Source organism: Vitis riparia, chromosome 12 (assembly GCF_004353265.1).
Source record: "Vitis riparia cultivar Riparia Gloire de Montpellier isolate 1030 chromosome 12, EGFV_Vit.rip_1.0, whole genome shotgun sequence".
Lineage (NCBI taxonomy): Eukaryota > Viridiplantae > Streptophyta > Magnoliopsida > Vitales > Vitaceae > Vitis > Vitis riparia.
This window is the reverse complement of record NC_048442.1, coordinates 23,458,441-23,475,274: the sequence shown is the minus strand read 5'-3', so window position 1 is coordinate 23,475,274 and position 16,834 is coordinate 23,458,441. Positions and strand designations below refer to the sequence as shown.

Sequence of the window (16,834 nt, the reverse complement as noted above, 5' to 3'; positions counted from 1 at the left end):
TTTAACTTGATATAGAGAGGAATGCCTAGATAGTTTGGTTGGAATTTTAAGAAGTTTAAAATTTACCTGGTTCGAATACTACGAAGTGTGATCCCAATAAGTGGCACATGGCCCTGGGTTCAAATCTTGCCACTGATGATACCTTGAATTTATTTGGTCTTGGTTGTTGCGGTGCGGTCATCACCTCGAGGTTTGAGTCCCCATGGAGAGTCTTAAGGGCTTGGCCATGAAAGGTTTCTCGGTTATTAAAAAAAATAAATACAAAATTAAGAAGGTTAAAGATTTTTCATCCTATAGAAAACATCATAAAAGAAAGGGAAAACAAACAAAAATCCCAAGCTTCAGGGCATCACTACTTCCTCTTTTTTAGCATCTACACCCTAAATCTAAACCCTACTCCAACAATTGTCTCTTATTCTTCCTTACATCTCTTACCCAATATACCTTTTACAGGCATCTCAATCTCTTGGATTTTGCCCCTCATGATGTAAAATATGTATGAGGATATGTCTAATGTTTTTCCTTATTCAATAACAATACTTGTTTTCATAAGGACCCATTTTCATATGGAAATACAACAAACAATGTATTTTAGACAATATTATCTACCAAAGGAAATTACAAACTAAATAGGAATTTTAAACATTTTCCAACACCAAGGATCCTCCCATAGCCCTTTTGATAGCCCCAACACATCCAAGACAATCATCTTTTCTTTCTTTTTTTTCAAAATTGGCCCATAAACCCTCAGGAGAACCAAATGAACTCATCCTATGCGTGTTAATTTGTCAAGAAGTGCATTTCCATGGTTTGTAGATTCCAGGATAGTGCTTTTCGATTGTTTGTAGTCACTTTTTACTTCTCTGAAATGCATGTGGGCATGTGCGTGCTTGTTAATTTGTCAAGCTAGTGCATTTTCATTGTCTGATGACACTTAATTACATTAGTTGTACATTATTTGGCTCCGCATTTTTGCTTCTCTAAAATCTATGTTTGTTCATGTGTTTATTAATTTGTCAAGTTAGTGCATTTCCATGGTTTGCAGACACTTAATCACAATAGTTTATCATAGGATTTAGCTTTACCTTATTTATTCTCTAATTTGTGCTATTTACGTAGGATTAGGTCATATCAATTTCATATTGATTCTCTAATTAGATAAGGAGCCAACTACTTCAGCTTCAGATTTCATAGAATAAGCTCTCTTATTTCTTTTTAGGTGGCAATCTGCATTTTTTAATCGTTTTGCAGCCAATCAGAAATTGTATATCTGACAGAAACTAGATATGCAATCTATGACCTAATCAGGTTATGTACATTGTTTGCACATGGGGAAAAATGCTTATTTTTCTAATTTTATGGGTGGATTTGGTCATGTACATTGTGATAGGATTTGTGATCCATCAAAGTCAATGCAACATTCATTGTTCTCATGTTTTACCACCTTCATTTTACTGGGACTTTCAGCTTTGTTTTGGATGCAAAATTGAGAGCCTTAAAAGCAGTCTTGAAGACTTGGAATAAAGAAGTGTTTGGTTTCATTGAGGCTAGAAAGGGAGAAGCTCTTAGCCAGGTTGTGTATTGGGATGAGAAGGAGAAAGGTTCAGCCCTTAATTTGGAAGAGTCTGAATCCAGGAAAGAGGCTAGGGAGGCTTATAAGAATTGGGTTTTGAGAAAGGAAATCTCTTGGAGACAAAAATCAAGGGAAGTGTGGTTGAAGGAGGGGGACAATAACACCAGATTTTTCCATAGGATGTCGAATGCTCATAGTAGAAGGAATTGGCTGTCCAAGATGAAAGTGAATGGTTGCTGGTTTTTCGAGGAAAATGAATTAAAAGCTAGTGTGGTTGGGGCGTTTCAAAACCTCTTCTCTGAATAAGGGGGGTGGAGTTCCAGTATTGACGGGTTGTCATTTGCGGGCTTAGATAGTAGTGAGATTGAGAGGTTGGAGCTTCCTTTTTCGGAAGAAGAGGTGTTTGCTACTCTCTCAAATCTGGGCAAGGACAAAGCTCTAGGTTCGGACGGTTACACCATGGCGTTTTGGCTCTTTTGTTGGGATGTGGTGAAGGTTGAGGTTTTGGGTTTTTTTTAGGAATTTCCATGAGGGGGCAGATTTGTGAAGTCTTTGAATGCTACTTTCCTTGCTCTTGTTCCAAAGAAGGGAGGTGCGGAAGACTTGATAGGTCGATTAGCCTTGTGGGCAACCTCTATAAGCTACTGGCCAAGGTGTTGGCCAATAAGACTTAAAAAAGTAATGGGCAAAGTGATCACGGAGTCCCAAAATTCATTTGTGGAGGGTAGACAAATTTTAGATGCAGTGCTGATTGCAAATGAGGCTGTGAACTCAAGGTTGAAATGCCATGAAGGTGGTGTGTTGTGCAAGTTGGATATAGAGAAGGCGTATGATAATGTGAATTGGAAGTTCTTGTTTGCAGTGCTAAGAAAGATGGGCTTTGGGGAGAGATGGATTAAATGGGTAGAATGGTGTATTTCTACTGTGAATTTTTTTGTTCTAGTTAATGGCTCTCCTTTTGGTTTTTTTCCAAAGTTAGAGGGGTTTGAGACAAGGAGATCCTCTCCCCCCTTACTTATTTGTGATAGCCATGGAGGTGTTTAGCTGTCTCTTGAGGAGGGCTATTAGTGGGGGCTTCTTATTTGGTTGGCGAGCGAGAGTTAGGAGTGGTAATGGGATTTTGATATCTCACTTGTTATTTGATGATGATACTTTGGTGTTTTGTGAGGCGTCTTAAGACCAGATGACTTATCTAAGCTAGCTTCTTATGTGGTTTGAGGCTTGCTCGGGTTTGAGAATAAATTTGGAGAAAAGTGAGCTAATCCCGGTGGGCAGGGTGCCTCATATAGAGGATTTAACCTTAAAGTTAGGGTGCAAAGTGGGAGGCCCTCCTTCCCGCTATTCGGGTCTTCCTTTGGGGGCCCCCTTCAAATCTGTAGAGGTATGGGATGGTGTTGAAGAGAGATTTCGAAGAAGGCTAGTCATGTGGAAAAGACAGTATATCTCAAAAAGAGGGAGACTCACTCTAATTTGAAACACTTTGTCTAGCATGCTTATATATTTCATGTCTCTCTTTTGCATGTCAAGACAAGTGAGGTTGAGATTAGAAAATATTAAGAGGGATTTTCTCTGGGGCGGGGGGGCTCTTGTGCAGAAACTACATCTTGTCAAGTGGAAAACGGTTTGTTTGGAGAAAATGAAAGGTGTTTTGGGTGTGAGAAATCTTTTTATGATGAATATAGCTTTCCTGTGCAAGTGGAGTTGGTGGTATGCCAATGAAAGGGAGGCTCTTTGGAAGCAAGTCATCAGTCAAAAGTATGGTGAAGAGGATGGGGGGCGACGTTCCCGTGAGGTGAGAGGGAGTTTGGTGTGGGGTTGTGGAAAGCTATTAAGGAGTGGAAGTATTTGAGTGACAAGTTGGCCTATCAAGTGGGCAATGGGCAGAGAGAGAGATTTTGGTTGGATAAGTGGTGTGGAGATGAGCCACTTAGTGAGTCATTCTCTTCCTTATTTACCCTTTCTACGTCTAAGGAAGCTTGAGTGGCGGATGTTTGGAACCCTAAAGGTGAAGGGGGTGGTTGGACCCTTATTTTCTCTAGGGCCTTTAATGATTGGGAGCTAGATTTGGTGGGGTGTTTTCTGCAAAAGAACCAAACATCTAGAGTTCACAAGGATTTGGACGATAGAGTGATTTAGACAGCTTCAAGTCGTGGGACTTTTTCGGTCAAATCTCTCTATTCTATTTTGATTCTAGAGATCCTCTTTCATTCCTTAGTGGTAGTACTTGGAGATCGAGTGCGCCTCTTAAGGTGACCTTCTTTGCTTGGGAGGCATCTTGGGGGAAAGTGTTAACTTTGGACCAACTTCAAAGGAGGGGGTTCTTTTTGGCAAATAGGTGTTTCTTTTGCCTCTCTGATGCAGAGACGGTTGATCACCTTCTTCTTCACTGTGCAAGGTCTCGGGTTCTTTGGGATCTTCTTTTCTCCCTTTTTAGTGTGTCTTGGATTCTCTCTTGTTCAGTGAAGGATACTCTTCTTGGGTAACATGGGTCGTTTGTGGGTAAATCTCATAAAAAAGCTTGGCAAGTGGGCCCTTTATGTATATTTTGGACAATGTGGAAGGAAAGGAATTTGATAGTGTTTGACAATGAGGAGTTATCGATCCAAATATTGAAAAATTCTTTTTTATGTAACCTGTGGTCTTGGTCTAGAGTGTCTGTAGATATGTGCTCTGTTTCTCTTGTAAGTTTCATTGATTGGTTAGGCTCTAAGTAAGGGTAGGTGATGTTTTTTGCTTCTGTCCCTCCCTCTCTGTTTCGAGCCTTTAGGCTCGACTTGTATACTTCTTGTATACTCTGAGGGCACTGTTTTCGGTGTCTCCTCTTTACTTTATATACAACTTTTCTTTACCTTTTTTAAAAAAAAAAATTTACCACCTTCATTCATTTGGAACCTTAACCTTTTATCTTGATCTAGCCAATAATTATTTACATTAGGTATACACATGTGTGTGTAATTAGGGCTCGAGGCATCCACCCAATTCAATATATGGAAAGGTATTAAGGTATCCATCAAAAAAAATATATGGAAAGGTATAAAGGTACCTCACAAGATAGACAAATGAGGAACATCATTTGATTAGCCCTTTATAATACTATCCCTCTTTCCATGATAGATTCTCCTAACGCTAGATTGAAAATAATAACTCTCCTATCATCCACATAAGGCCACTTTCCATAAAATCCTCTTGTTCGGGTTGATAATATGGTACTAGTCCCAATGGAAGGGACATTCTATACCTTGTTGATGTGCTAATCTATGGTGTATTGTTTCATTTTTATAACTTAGGTCAAGAAACTCTGTCCAAATGATCCTGATGCTACTAAGAAATTGAAGGAATGTGAGAAAGCCGTAATGAAGCTTAAATTTGAAGAAGCAATTGCTGTGCCTAATTCTGAACGACGTTCGGTAGCTGATTCTATTGATTTTCGTTCTATAGGTATTATCACCTTTATTTGATTTATTTTTTAATGATATATGATTTTTTTTTTGTTTATTTATTTAAAACTTTGGTGCATGTTTCTAAATATATGATTTTTCTTCTTGTGTTTCTTAGAATTTCTGTTATTTATTTATTTAATGAATATTTTTTATTATTGCCATAAGGAAAATGTTTAAATTTGTTACAAATTTTGGAATGATAAATGCGGACATGCTATGGTGAAGGAAGAGAATATGGTGAAGTTTTATGGCTTGAGCATCTTTTTTTTTTTTGATAGATTTGATGGCTTGAGCGTCTTAGTCGCTTCAATTTAATAGTCAACAGACTGAGGTTGACTCTCTTGGACATTGATCATTGATCATTATAGGTTATAGATTTTCTGAGGATTTGACAGAGATCTGTGATTTGGTTATCATTTAGGCTTGAATAACTCCTATAAGGTTGTACAGGAGGAAGAAATTAGGGTTGTATTGTTTTAGCTTTATGGAGATGTTGGGCTCAGGATCATGGTTCTTAGTGTGGCTTTAGAGATTTTTTTTTTTGCGTTCTAGATAGAGCTAGAACTTCTCAGAACAGAATCATTTTGATTGAGCTCGTTATGCTGGAATCATGAGCCCATCCACCTAAATGTAGGTGCAGCATTCAGACTAGTAATATTTCATTTGTGTAATCTCAACCTTATTGTATTTTTGGAATCGATTAGGTTGTTGCCTTATGATATTTGTCAAGATTGATAAAATGTGATCGAGCTTGTTTGCTAGTTATATTTCGGTTATAAATTTTTATTACATTAAGTTGAAAGACATACCAGGGTTGGAGGTGTACTTGTGATGTGGAATTTTAATCTACTTCAATCTTTGTGATGTATGGGGGATGTTAGTGTATATTTGGTTCAAGACAGCTATTTAATGTTTGGTCTCACTTCATTGAAATTGGTAAGGATGAAAATATTGATCGCTTGATTTTATAGAAATTTTAACAAAAATGGCCTTAAAAATAAAAAATATGGAAATTGAAAAAAGATAAGGAAACTTTGGCTGCAACTTTTTCTTTTGTCTTTTTTTTTTTTTGTTGAAAAACAAATAGAGAGTAAAAGAGCACCAATGAAAGGGGGTACACCTTATGTATACTAGAAGTATGCCCAAAAAAAGAAACAGAGAATACCAACTCGTATGTTTAGGCAATAGCCTCAAAACCCAAAGCATCCACAACTAAGACCATATAATTTTTTTGATGGGTAAACACAGAAGAGAATATATTAAATAGAAAAGGAAGCCCAGAGGGCAACCCAAGGCATACCAAAAGTAAATAGCAGGTGCCAAAAGGCTCAAAAGAGCAAAAAGAGCAAAACAGGAGTAAAACAAAAACCTCACCCGCCCTCACCTAGTGCCCAACCAATCAAAAAAGTCAATTAAAGATAAAGGGCCAGCATCTATATACAACTTTGTCCAAGACCATAAACTACACACAAAAGAATGCTTCAACCTATGTACTGAAAACTTTTCATTGTTAAAAGCTATCCTATTTCTTCCTTTCCACACCGCCCAAAAAAGGCATAAAGGAGTCAGTTTCCAGGCTTTTTTGCACTTCTTGCCCACAAAGGACCCAAATCAACCAAGGAGAGTCTCCCTTACCGAGCAAGGGAGAACCCAAGTCACCCCAAAGAGAGAGCGAATAATAACTCCCACAAAACTCTAGTCTTCGTGCAATGGATTAAGATGTGATTAGTAGACTCCTCTTCGGCTAGACAAAAGAAACATCTATTAGCAAGGGTCTAACCCCTCCTTTTGAGTTGATCCAAATTTAAAACTTTTCCCCATGAAGCTTCCCAAGCAAAAAAACCAACTCTTGGAGGGACATAAGGATTCCATATTAATTTTCTTGGAAACCGGACTGTACTTCCCGACTCCTCAGCACTGTACAAAGACTTAACTGTGAACAACCCACGTTTTGTCTTTTTCCAAATCACCCTATCCTCTGTTTTTGCACTAACTCTCTTTCCTTGAATTCTCATGAGCAACCGCTCCACCAAGACTACCTCCTAATCATTGAAAGCCCTCCAAAAACGAAGACTCCAACTCCCCCCTTCAACCGAAGCGACCCAAACCTCCGCCACCCACTCCTCTTTAGAAACCGCCAAAGCAAACAAAGAGGGGAAAGAGTTGCAGAAAGCCTCATCACCATACCAAGAGTCTAACCAAAATCTGATTCTTCTTCCATTACCCACTGAAAACACAATGTAGTTGCTCAACCGATAACTTTCCTTCCTAATCTCCTTCCACAACCCCACACCAAATCCCTCTCTACCTTCTCGAGTATACCACCCCCTTTCTTCCACTCCATACTTCCGACTAATAACTTGATTCCAAAGAGCCTCATTTTCTAGCATAAAACTCCAACTCTATTTACCCCAAAGAGCTCTATTAAGAGAAGAGAGACGTTTTACACCCAATCCCCCCTTACTTTTATCTGAGTATACAATCGCCCATTTAACAAGATAAGTCTTCCTCTCCAAAGCCCCCCCCACCCCAAAGGAAATCCCTTTGGATTTGCTCAAGTCTTAATCTAATCGATCTAGGCATATGCAAAATTGACATGTAGTAAATAGGCATGCTCGACAAAGTGCTTCGAATGAGAGTAAGTCTCCCTCTTTTAGATATATATTGCATCTTCCACAATGCTAGTCTCCTTCATAACCTCTCCTCCACCCCATCCCACACCGCCATTGATTTGTGAGGTGCACCCAAAGGAAGCCCTAAATATAAGGAAGAGAGCTTCCCCACCTTACACCCAAGCTCAAGAGCCAGCTCCTCCAGATTCTCCACGCTCCCTACTGGAAGAATCTCTCTTTTATCCATATTAATTCTTAAACCGGCTATAACTTCAAACGAAATTAACACCCAGCTTAGGTGAGCCAGTTGGCCCTCAGAGGCATCACAAAAAATCAGCGTACAACAGATGGGTGAGTTGAACTCTCTCACCACCCCTCCCTTTAACCCTACAACTAGTCAAAAAGCCCCCACTAACTGCTCTCTTGATCAAACAGCTCAAGGCCTCCATACCTATTATAGAAATGTAGGGTGAAAGGGGGTCCCCTTGCCTCAACCCCTTGGAGCTCTTAAAGAAACCTGGCAGTGTGCCATTAATCGACATCGAGAAAGAAGTTGTAGAAATATACCGCTTAACGCACCCTACCCATTTGTCTCCAAAGCCCATTTTCTTCAACACCTGGAGAAAGAAATCCCCTTTTAAATGGTTGTATGCCTTCTCTATATCAAGCTTACACATCACCCCGCATTCAAAATAGAATCTACAGCCTCATTAGCTATTAACACTGCATCCGGAATTTGCTTCCCATCAACAAAAGCATTTTGAGATGGAATACCACCTTACCCACCACTTTCTTCAACCTATTAGCTAACACTTTGCTAACAATTTGTATAGCCCTCTCACCAAACTGATAGGTTTGAAATCTCTAAAGCCCTCAACATCTCCCTTTTTTTGGACCAGCACCAAGAAAGTGGAGTTCAGACTTTTAACAAACCTCCCATGCTCGTGAAATTCTCGGAAAAAACCCATCACCTCCTTCACCAAATCCCAACTAGATTGCCAAAAAGCTAAGTAATATCCATCTGGCCCTGGAGCTTTGTCCCCGCTTAGGTCGCAAAGAGCAGAGACAACCTCATTAACAGAGAAAGCCTCCTCTAGCCTAGCTTCCTCTTCCCCTACTAATCTGTCAAAAACCAGCCCGTCCAAACTTGGACTCTAGCCACCAGGATCCGACAATAGGTGCTGAAAGTACTAACCACAACCCCTTGAATTTCCCTCTCCTCTACTATCCAAGAACCATTACTTTTAATCTTGGTCAGATTACTCCTTCTATGACAATTCGCCATCCCATGGAAATAACCTGTATTCCTATCACCTTCTTTCAGCCACACTTCTCTAGATTTTTGCTTCCAAGAGATTTCCTCCATGAGAACCCATTTCTTATATTCCTCCCTGGCCTGCTTGCCTCCACCTCCTCCACCAATAAGGTTCTAGACCTCTCCTGAGTATCCCATAAATTGACTTGTTGTAATGCCAAACTCTTGTTAACCTCCACCTTCCCAAACACTTCCTTGTTCTAGGTTTTCAAAAAATCCTTAAGAGCTTCAACTTTGTTGCTAGAATGAACTGCTAGAGCCCTTGAAATTGAGCCATTGCCACCAGTCTTTTAAAAGATCCTTAAACCCTTCCTCCTTCAACTGCATATTCTCAAAACGAAAAGGCAAAAGACCTCTCCTCATCCCTCCCCCATCTAAAAGGATAGAATGGTGATTAGACACTGGTATGGGAAGAGTGCTTTGCACCACCCCACTGAACTGACTTTCCCAATCCTCAGACACCAAGAAAAGATCCAATCTTGACATAGTTTGCCCATTAAGACTACCATTCCAAGTAAATGGACCCCCTGCAATGGAAGGTCTCTCAGAGCCAAATCATCAATCACCTTCGAAAATCTTCTCATTGCAGCCTCCAACCTACCTCCTCTATTGCGCTCACTAGGGAACCTTGACATGTTAAAATCCCCTCCAATGCACTAGGGGTCATCCCACAACCCACAGATAGCCCCCAGCTCCTCCCAAAAAAGTTCTCTACATCTCTTCAAAATGGGACCATAAACCCCCGTAAAAACCCACACAAAACATCATCGCAATTTCTAAAACGACAAGAGATCGAGAACTGACCCACCACCATGCTAGTCAACTCTAACACTCTGTTATCCTAAAAAACCACCACCCCTCCGGCTATTCCACACACATGCACCCCACTCCAGAAACCTGCCACTCCAAGACTTCGCACCACTCCAATGGACATCTCCTGAATTTTAGTGTCCTGAAGACACACCAGATTTGCCTTCTGATCCCTAATGAATGCTTTAATAACCTTCCTCTTATTGTTGTCATTTGCCCCTCTGACATTCCAGGACAACAACTTTAGCTTCATTTACAACTCAACTCTCTGTTCCCTCCTCCTTTGACCACCTCACTCTCTTTGTCCCCTCCTTTGTAATTGATCAACCACTCTAACTTATTCAGTTCTGAGTCGAACCTAGTGGTCGAACCAACACCCTTCCTCTTAATCTGTTCCCTTTTTATTTTTATTTTTTATCCTTTAAAGCAAACTTAAAAATTCCCCTTCAAACCCTTCTAAGGTAAAACCCAAATATTTGCTGAACTTTACCAAGCTGCTCTCATTCCACTGATCTCCAAACTCCCTTACTTCTTGAGTAAGCCCTACTTCCACAGCCATTTCTGCTACGTCCCTCCCTCCCCCTTCATCCATAGCCTTTTCACTACTGTTAGCCAAGATGATGGACAAAGGATCTAAGGAACTCTCTTCTTCTGTTGGCACCAACCCACCCTGGCCAGAGGATCCCCTTGCCACCAAGGCTCGACCAAAAAGAAAAGGAGTAGAAGAGAGAAACAGGGTCTTCACACAACCGTGGGAAAGAGTGTCATACCTGGAGGCCTCTTCCAATAGCACCTCATTTTTAAACTCTGCCCTAGCGACCTCCGACAGAGTCGACTCAGTCTGGGTAAGCAAAGGAGCCACCTCGAGCATCGGGTCCCCCTCTAGGATGCCAAAAATTGACCTTTTACCACTGTTGGCTTCTCTTTGGGACTTCTCTTGAGCCCTAGCTTCAAAGTCAGCCACGGGAAGAACTAAGGCTTTAAAAGGGCCATTGAACCCCAAACCACTTTTACTAGGCCCAACCCTCATCTCCCAACCCTCATTACAACCCACTAAAGATATTTTTAAAGAAATGGGCCTTAAACCCACCTCCAATTCTCCCTCCCCCCGTCGATACTCAAGCCCAATAACAGATTGGGCCTCCATTGAGCCCAATCTCTCTTTCCTTTTTCTTCCTTTAATCAACTCGCCACTGCACCCACCCAACGATTTAAAAAAAGTGTCATTCTCCCCTACTCTCAGGAATCAAATTAGTATTCCACTTTTTAGACCTACCCACTGACCCTAGTTCAGAGGAAGCAATAGCAACAATAGTAGTATCAGCACCAACTCCTTTTTGCCTCCCCTCATGCAACAAACATTTTGTACTCCCCTCTGTACCTCAACCAACACCACCCTTTCTCTTAAATCACCACAATAATCAGCGTGTGGCCTCTCCTCAACTGCTTCCCTACCCTTGGAACTTCCAGCCATGCAGTTCTTGCTCACCGACACCACCTGGACAAAACTAGGATGGGTTTCCCACCATAACTGAATGACAAAACAACCTGATCCCACAGAGAACTGGTTTGCTCCTTGCCTTCCAATTCTACTAAAATCCTCGCCCACTGTAATTCCATGAAGAAAGCTATATCCTCATCCACTGCAATAAAACCTCCGCACCCATCACCTATATTTTTAAGCACCTCTCTACTCTACATGTGAAGAGGAAGACCCACCACCCTCACCCAAGCCTCCTTAATGCTAGCACCTTGCTGGAAATACCCCGCCTCCGGATTCCATCTTGTAAGATGCAAAACGTTCTCCTTGAGTCTTCTTTTCCCTCTAGCCAAAACCCTTTCAGCTTCACTCAAAGACTCAAACTCAAACAACAAAAGCCCTTTACGCGGAAAAGCTGCTCTCAATCTCCCCTTTAGCAACCAAAGGTGGCTCGCCCAACTCCTCACTAAATCCAGGGGCAGGAACAAAATCCACTCCCCACCAGCCCACTAAACACCGGTCCAATTGATCCTTCCTTCCTAGCAACTCTCTTTCTCACAGCTCCAACCAAACAAATCACCTATCCTCCTTGGCCTCGGTTTTGCCATTTCGGCATAAGTCATTGACAACAAACCTTTCCAAGATCACGCAGCTTGTCCGCCAAAATATTCCAACCTCCTAACAAATCCCTTCCTTTTGGGAAGATCACACAGTACCTCTTGGACTCAATATCGCAAATTGAACAGAGAAAAAACCTTCATGCCTCATTTGATCGATGCTCCAACCTATATTTCCTCCCCTCCTCCTCCCAATCAAGAACCCACCTTCTATTTCCATTATCCCTACAACAAGTTTCAACACCATCCAACAAACGACTTAAACTAACTTCCCCAAACCTAATCTATGAAGTGGTTCCTCTACATCTCTCCCCAATACACCCTTTCAGCTTGCCACCTACCACCTCAACCTGCAACTCGTAAGACTTAGATTCAACAGCAAACTAGCTCCTTCCACCCCTAGAAGCCTCACTCATTCTTTGTGTGTGAGGCTTCTTCACTCTCAGGGTACACATTGTGCTGCTTGCGAGATGATGAATTTGGCCGTCAAGCAGTTGCGGGAATAAACCTTCTAACCATATAGAGGCTTGAGGTAAGTATAAGCAAGGAGCAAGGACACTTCCTCTAGGGACCAAATATGAATGTCATCAATGAGAAATTTCCCATTTCTAACGTACCTTTGGACCAACCAAAGAGGGATTTCCCATTGAGAAATGATAAAATAATCTATAGTATACATTAATCAAGTTCTTTTAAGATAATAATATATGTGTTATAAAATTAGTGGCATTGGTCGCTCTTGAGGCCTGGCTCAAGTGGTAAAGGGTTGGGGTGGGTTTATGAGAGGTTCTAGGTTCAAGTCCCAATGGGGACAAAAACGGAAAAAAGAAAGAAAAACAATTTTCCTATGAAAAAAAAAAAAATCGTGGCATTGGTCATTAAATAAAAATGCAAATTTATATTGATAACAAGTATGACTTTAAAAGTGAATATTAAATTTATAGTAGAGACGACAATTGTGTTTCATGGAATTTCAATACTTAAAAAACACATTAAATTACATTCTACACCAAAATGATAATCTATGTAGTTCAAAGGTACTTTAGGACATAAAAAATGATGATCTGTGCTATTTTTGTGTTTGTTTATAAGAGTTTTTAAAAATGTTGGTAATTTTATTTACAAGTCTATGCTTCATTGAAATTAATTACTACTTTATTATGGTGATTATCAAATACTCTCAGGAAAGTATAGAGCTTTCACTTCAAATATCTCACACTTATTCATTCCTAGAACTATACAGGAAGCACTAGGAATGAACTAGTAAATCTTATTTTTTTCTTTCCTTCATTGGGTTTTTCTTCAAGAGGTAAGGTGTTGAATTATGTTTCTCTTTTCACATTGAGGGAGTTAATCTTTGATATGAAGTTTTTTTTGGAAGAGAAGAAGCTTCCTTGTCTAAATTTTTGAACAATTTGAATGCATGAGAATCTCAGTATTTTCAATTATTGGAAATCTCATTGGATTAATTTGATGGGTATTGATAATGTATGATGTATTCTTTGTGTATTGCAGAAGAGTTCAATGGGGAATCATCTTTATTTTAGAGTGAGATTGGAGTTAGATTCAGTAAAGTGTTTCTATCATCTTTCTTGGTTGATGTGTATTTGTTTTTCAAATTGGTTTGATATTTTTTAACTTATGTGTTTATAAAAATGGGAGTGGTGCAGTTTCCATGGGTGGGTAGCTATAAGGTGATGTTCTAGCTAGAGCATTGGCTGGCTACATTGTGAAGGATAGGGCTCTATTGTTTGCAGTGTTCTCTATTTGTAGGCCTGATTCATTTTCAGGACTCAAAATTATCCTACATTTCTAGGCCTAATAAATTTTTGGGATAGGAGCAGGGCTCAGAATTTCAAGCTCGAGTTGGGTTGCTGCACTGATGCTTGATTTGTGTTAGTTTTATGAATACATAAAATAATTTTATAAATTTATAATAATCTATATAAATTTTATGCTTATTAAGAGTTAACATTATTAGTATTTTTACTAATTTTTATTGTTATAGGGACTGGCCCAGACTCATCATCCTTGACCACCCTGGTGACCGCTTTAGCGGCGGCAGCAGTAGCCATGGTGGTAGTGATGTTAGTGGTGGGAATTGCAGCAACCGCAGTTGCAACGACTGTGGTGGCAGTGGTGGTGGTGGTTATAGGGGCTTGTTGGTGGGGTGGCTGCACTAGTGGTGTATTTTCCAAAAGTCATACAGTTAACCTAGGTTTGAGCTTTTCAAAGTTATCATATCATACTTGTTATATGCCTACTAATACTGTATACTTTCTTTTGCTCTTTCTGCCTAAGTCTGGTTGAGGAAGAGCTGAGGGGTATTCTTTCATTAACAGTCTCTTTTGCTCTTTCTGCCAAAGTTTGGTTGAGGAAGAGCTAAGAAGTATCCTTTTATTGACTGCTGTTCTTTTCTTGGGAGTGTACTGCTGACTCTAGTGCTGTAGTGGTGGAACATTGGTTTGAGTTCTCTCTTTTTCCAACTTATCTTGATTCTTCAATAGCACAACCAAGATAACATGTTCTCTATTCTAGGGGAATATAGCAACAAGAGTTTCCAAGCTATTTGAAACAATGTAGAGTATGAAGAAGGATCACAAATTGCTCCCATAATTCCAGAAGTCACAAATTCATGGTTTTAGATATTGTGGAAACTCACAATGAATTATCGACTCAACAACTAACCAAAGAGAAGTTTGGTTAAGAATTCATCATTAGCATTAAATACCTTTCATAATGTAAATCAAACATGGCATAATAAAATTTAATAAAACTTAATAGTGATAGACATTGTTAGGTGAATGAGAAGTACTGCCTATCCATTGGCTTGGTTAATAATTCTAAATTTATATAATTGGTGGAGTCCAGTGAAGATTTGTTCTTCATTTTTCTATTGAAAATGGGCCAGAGCATGATTTGAAAATTTTGTTTCTTTTCTTTACTAGAGTGCAACACATGGGGATTAATGAAAAGAAAATTGATTTAAGCAACTTTTTTTGAAGTGTAGAAAATGAGCATTTTAATATATTGGTGATGCTATATAAAAATGTTCCGTTGAAATGGATTAATAATAGTGAATGTTGTGAAATAAAAAAACAGTAATGCTATTTCTTACCACATTCTTTACCACTTGTACAACAAGTGGTGATGTAATGTGATGAAAAGTAGTTAATATGAATTAAATGCAAAAACATTTTGGCTCCAATCACCACTAGCTATGCAAGTCGGTGGCCAAAAAGTGTGGTAAAAGTGGTAGGAAGAAAAGAATCATTCATAAAACAATTAACTAGATGTTTTAGGTAAAAGATGGAGAAAGGTTTGAACAAGATTACCTTTGGCGATGACACAAAAAAGATAAAAGAGTCATACATATGCATGCACACACTAAAAAAGATTGCATGTTTTAACTTGACTTCATGCCACATAACTACTAATGTTCTTGCTATTATTTGCTAATCATGTCCATATTGGGGAAATTGATGGCCAGCAGATGATCAGAAGTGAAATTGAGGTTGATGTTGCTTGTAGGCTTGGAACATGATGGATGATGTGGAGAAGGTCCTAGTAGTACTGCCTCATTGTATAATGCCTATGAAGTAAAGGGAAAATTTTACAAGATACCTATGAGTCCAGCTATGCTAAATGTTATAGAATGCTAGTTGCATTTGAGGCCAGTTCTAGTTGCTAGGGTTTCAGGTAGGTTTGAAGTTCGATCCCATGTAAGAGCAACCAAAAAATGAAAAAAATAAAAATAAAAATAAAAATAAAAAACTATACAAATTTTATAGAATGCTAGACAGTTAGGAGACAACCTCTTAAAATAATATGTTGCTAAAATGGTAAAAGATGGATTGGCCAGTCATGAAATGCATGATTGTCAGGGACTTCATGAGGGGACGTATTGGATATACTCAATTATGTGAAGGGTCTGTCTACCTGACTCCATGTGGTTGGGATTATGTGTCTGTTGAGTTTGTCTTAATTGATTGAAAATTTTGAAACCATCTATTTGCTTTGTTGTTTTTCCTAATCTATATTTTCGGTTCTCTTAGACTCCTGGTTACTTGTGGAAATTGAATTTCTGTTGTGAATGCATCATCGGATGTCGTTTTCTTTTTTCTTTATTATTATTAGTTTTTTATCAGAAACGAACAAATGTACTTGTGGGAAGCATTTTTCTTTCTCTTTCTTTTTTTTTTTTTCTTTTCTTTTTAGTTTTGCTCATGTACATCCTTGTGTTATTATGTTGCTGAATAAAATGCATCAAGGCATGCATATACAGATGCACTAGTTATTCTTTAATTTAATCTCTCTCTCTCTCTCTATTAATTTCAATAATTTTCTAATTTTGGTTCATGTATTAATAAAAATGAAGAGAATGGGCTTTAACCTCTTACATATTCCATCAAGTTGTTTTCCTCATGCTTCTGGATATTCTAAAGCATTGGTTCTGGCTGTCAACTTTAACCATTGTTTCAAATATAATTCATTTGCTGGGGGATATAATCAGTTGAACAAAAATTATTTCAGTTTTCTAGAAGATAATATCATATAAGTTCTGGGAATCTATTAAAAAAGGATTATTTAAATGCTTGGTGTTAATGAAGTTGCTATTTTGTTTTCATCCAAGATGTGGAGCCACAGTATTCTGGTGCAAGGATAGAGGGAGATGTTGTGACGTTGGATTTTGTGAAAAGAATGATGGATGACTTCAAGAATCAGAAGTGCTTACACAAGCGGTATGTGTAGGGAACTTTAAACTTGTTATAGGTTTGACTCTTTCAAAGATGGAAGTCCTAATGTTTTTACTCTGAATCTTGGTGTCCACTTTGTAGATATGCATTCCAGATTGTCCTTCAAACAAGAGAAATGCTGCGAGCCCTGCCTTCTCTTGTCGATATAAATGTTCCAAACAACAGCCATTTCACTGTTTGTGGTGACGTCCATGGTCAGGTAATTGCATTACTTTCTCCTTCCATCACAT

General features: G+C 39.2%; 1 protein-coding gene across 6 annotated transcripts in view; it reads left to right on the top strand.

The window, feature by feature from the left end:
- The window catches only part of LOC117926465 (serine/threonine-protein phosphatase 5), a 48,183-nt gene that overhangs the window by 9,652 nt on the left and 21,697 nt on the right, over positions 1-16,834 (top strand). For 4 of the 6 annotated variants that reach the window (XM_034845557.1, XM_034845556.1, XM_034845559.1 and 1 more), the window contains exons 5-8: positions 4,861-5,011; positions 13,856-14,065; positions 16,481-16,589; positions 16,686-16,803. In XM_034845557.1, the coding sequence (XP_034701448.1) occupies positions 4,861-5,011; positions 13,856-14,065; positions 16,481-16,589; positions 16,686-16,803 (588 nt within the window). The remainder of the gene's footprint in view (positions 1-4,860; positions 5,012-13,855; positions 14,066-16,480; positions 16,590-16,685; positions 16,804-16,834) is intronic. The other 2 variants (XM_034845560.1, XM_034845561.1) reach the window with 1 other exon arrangement.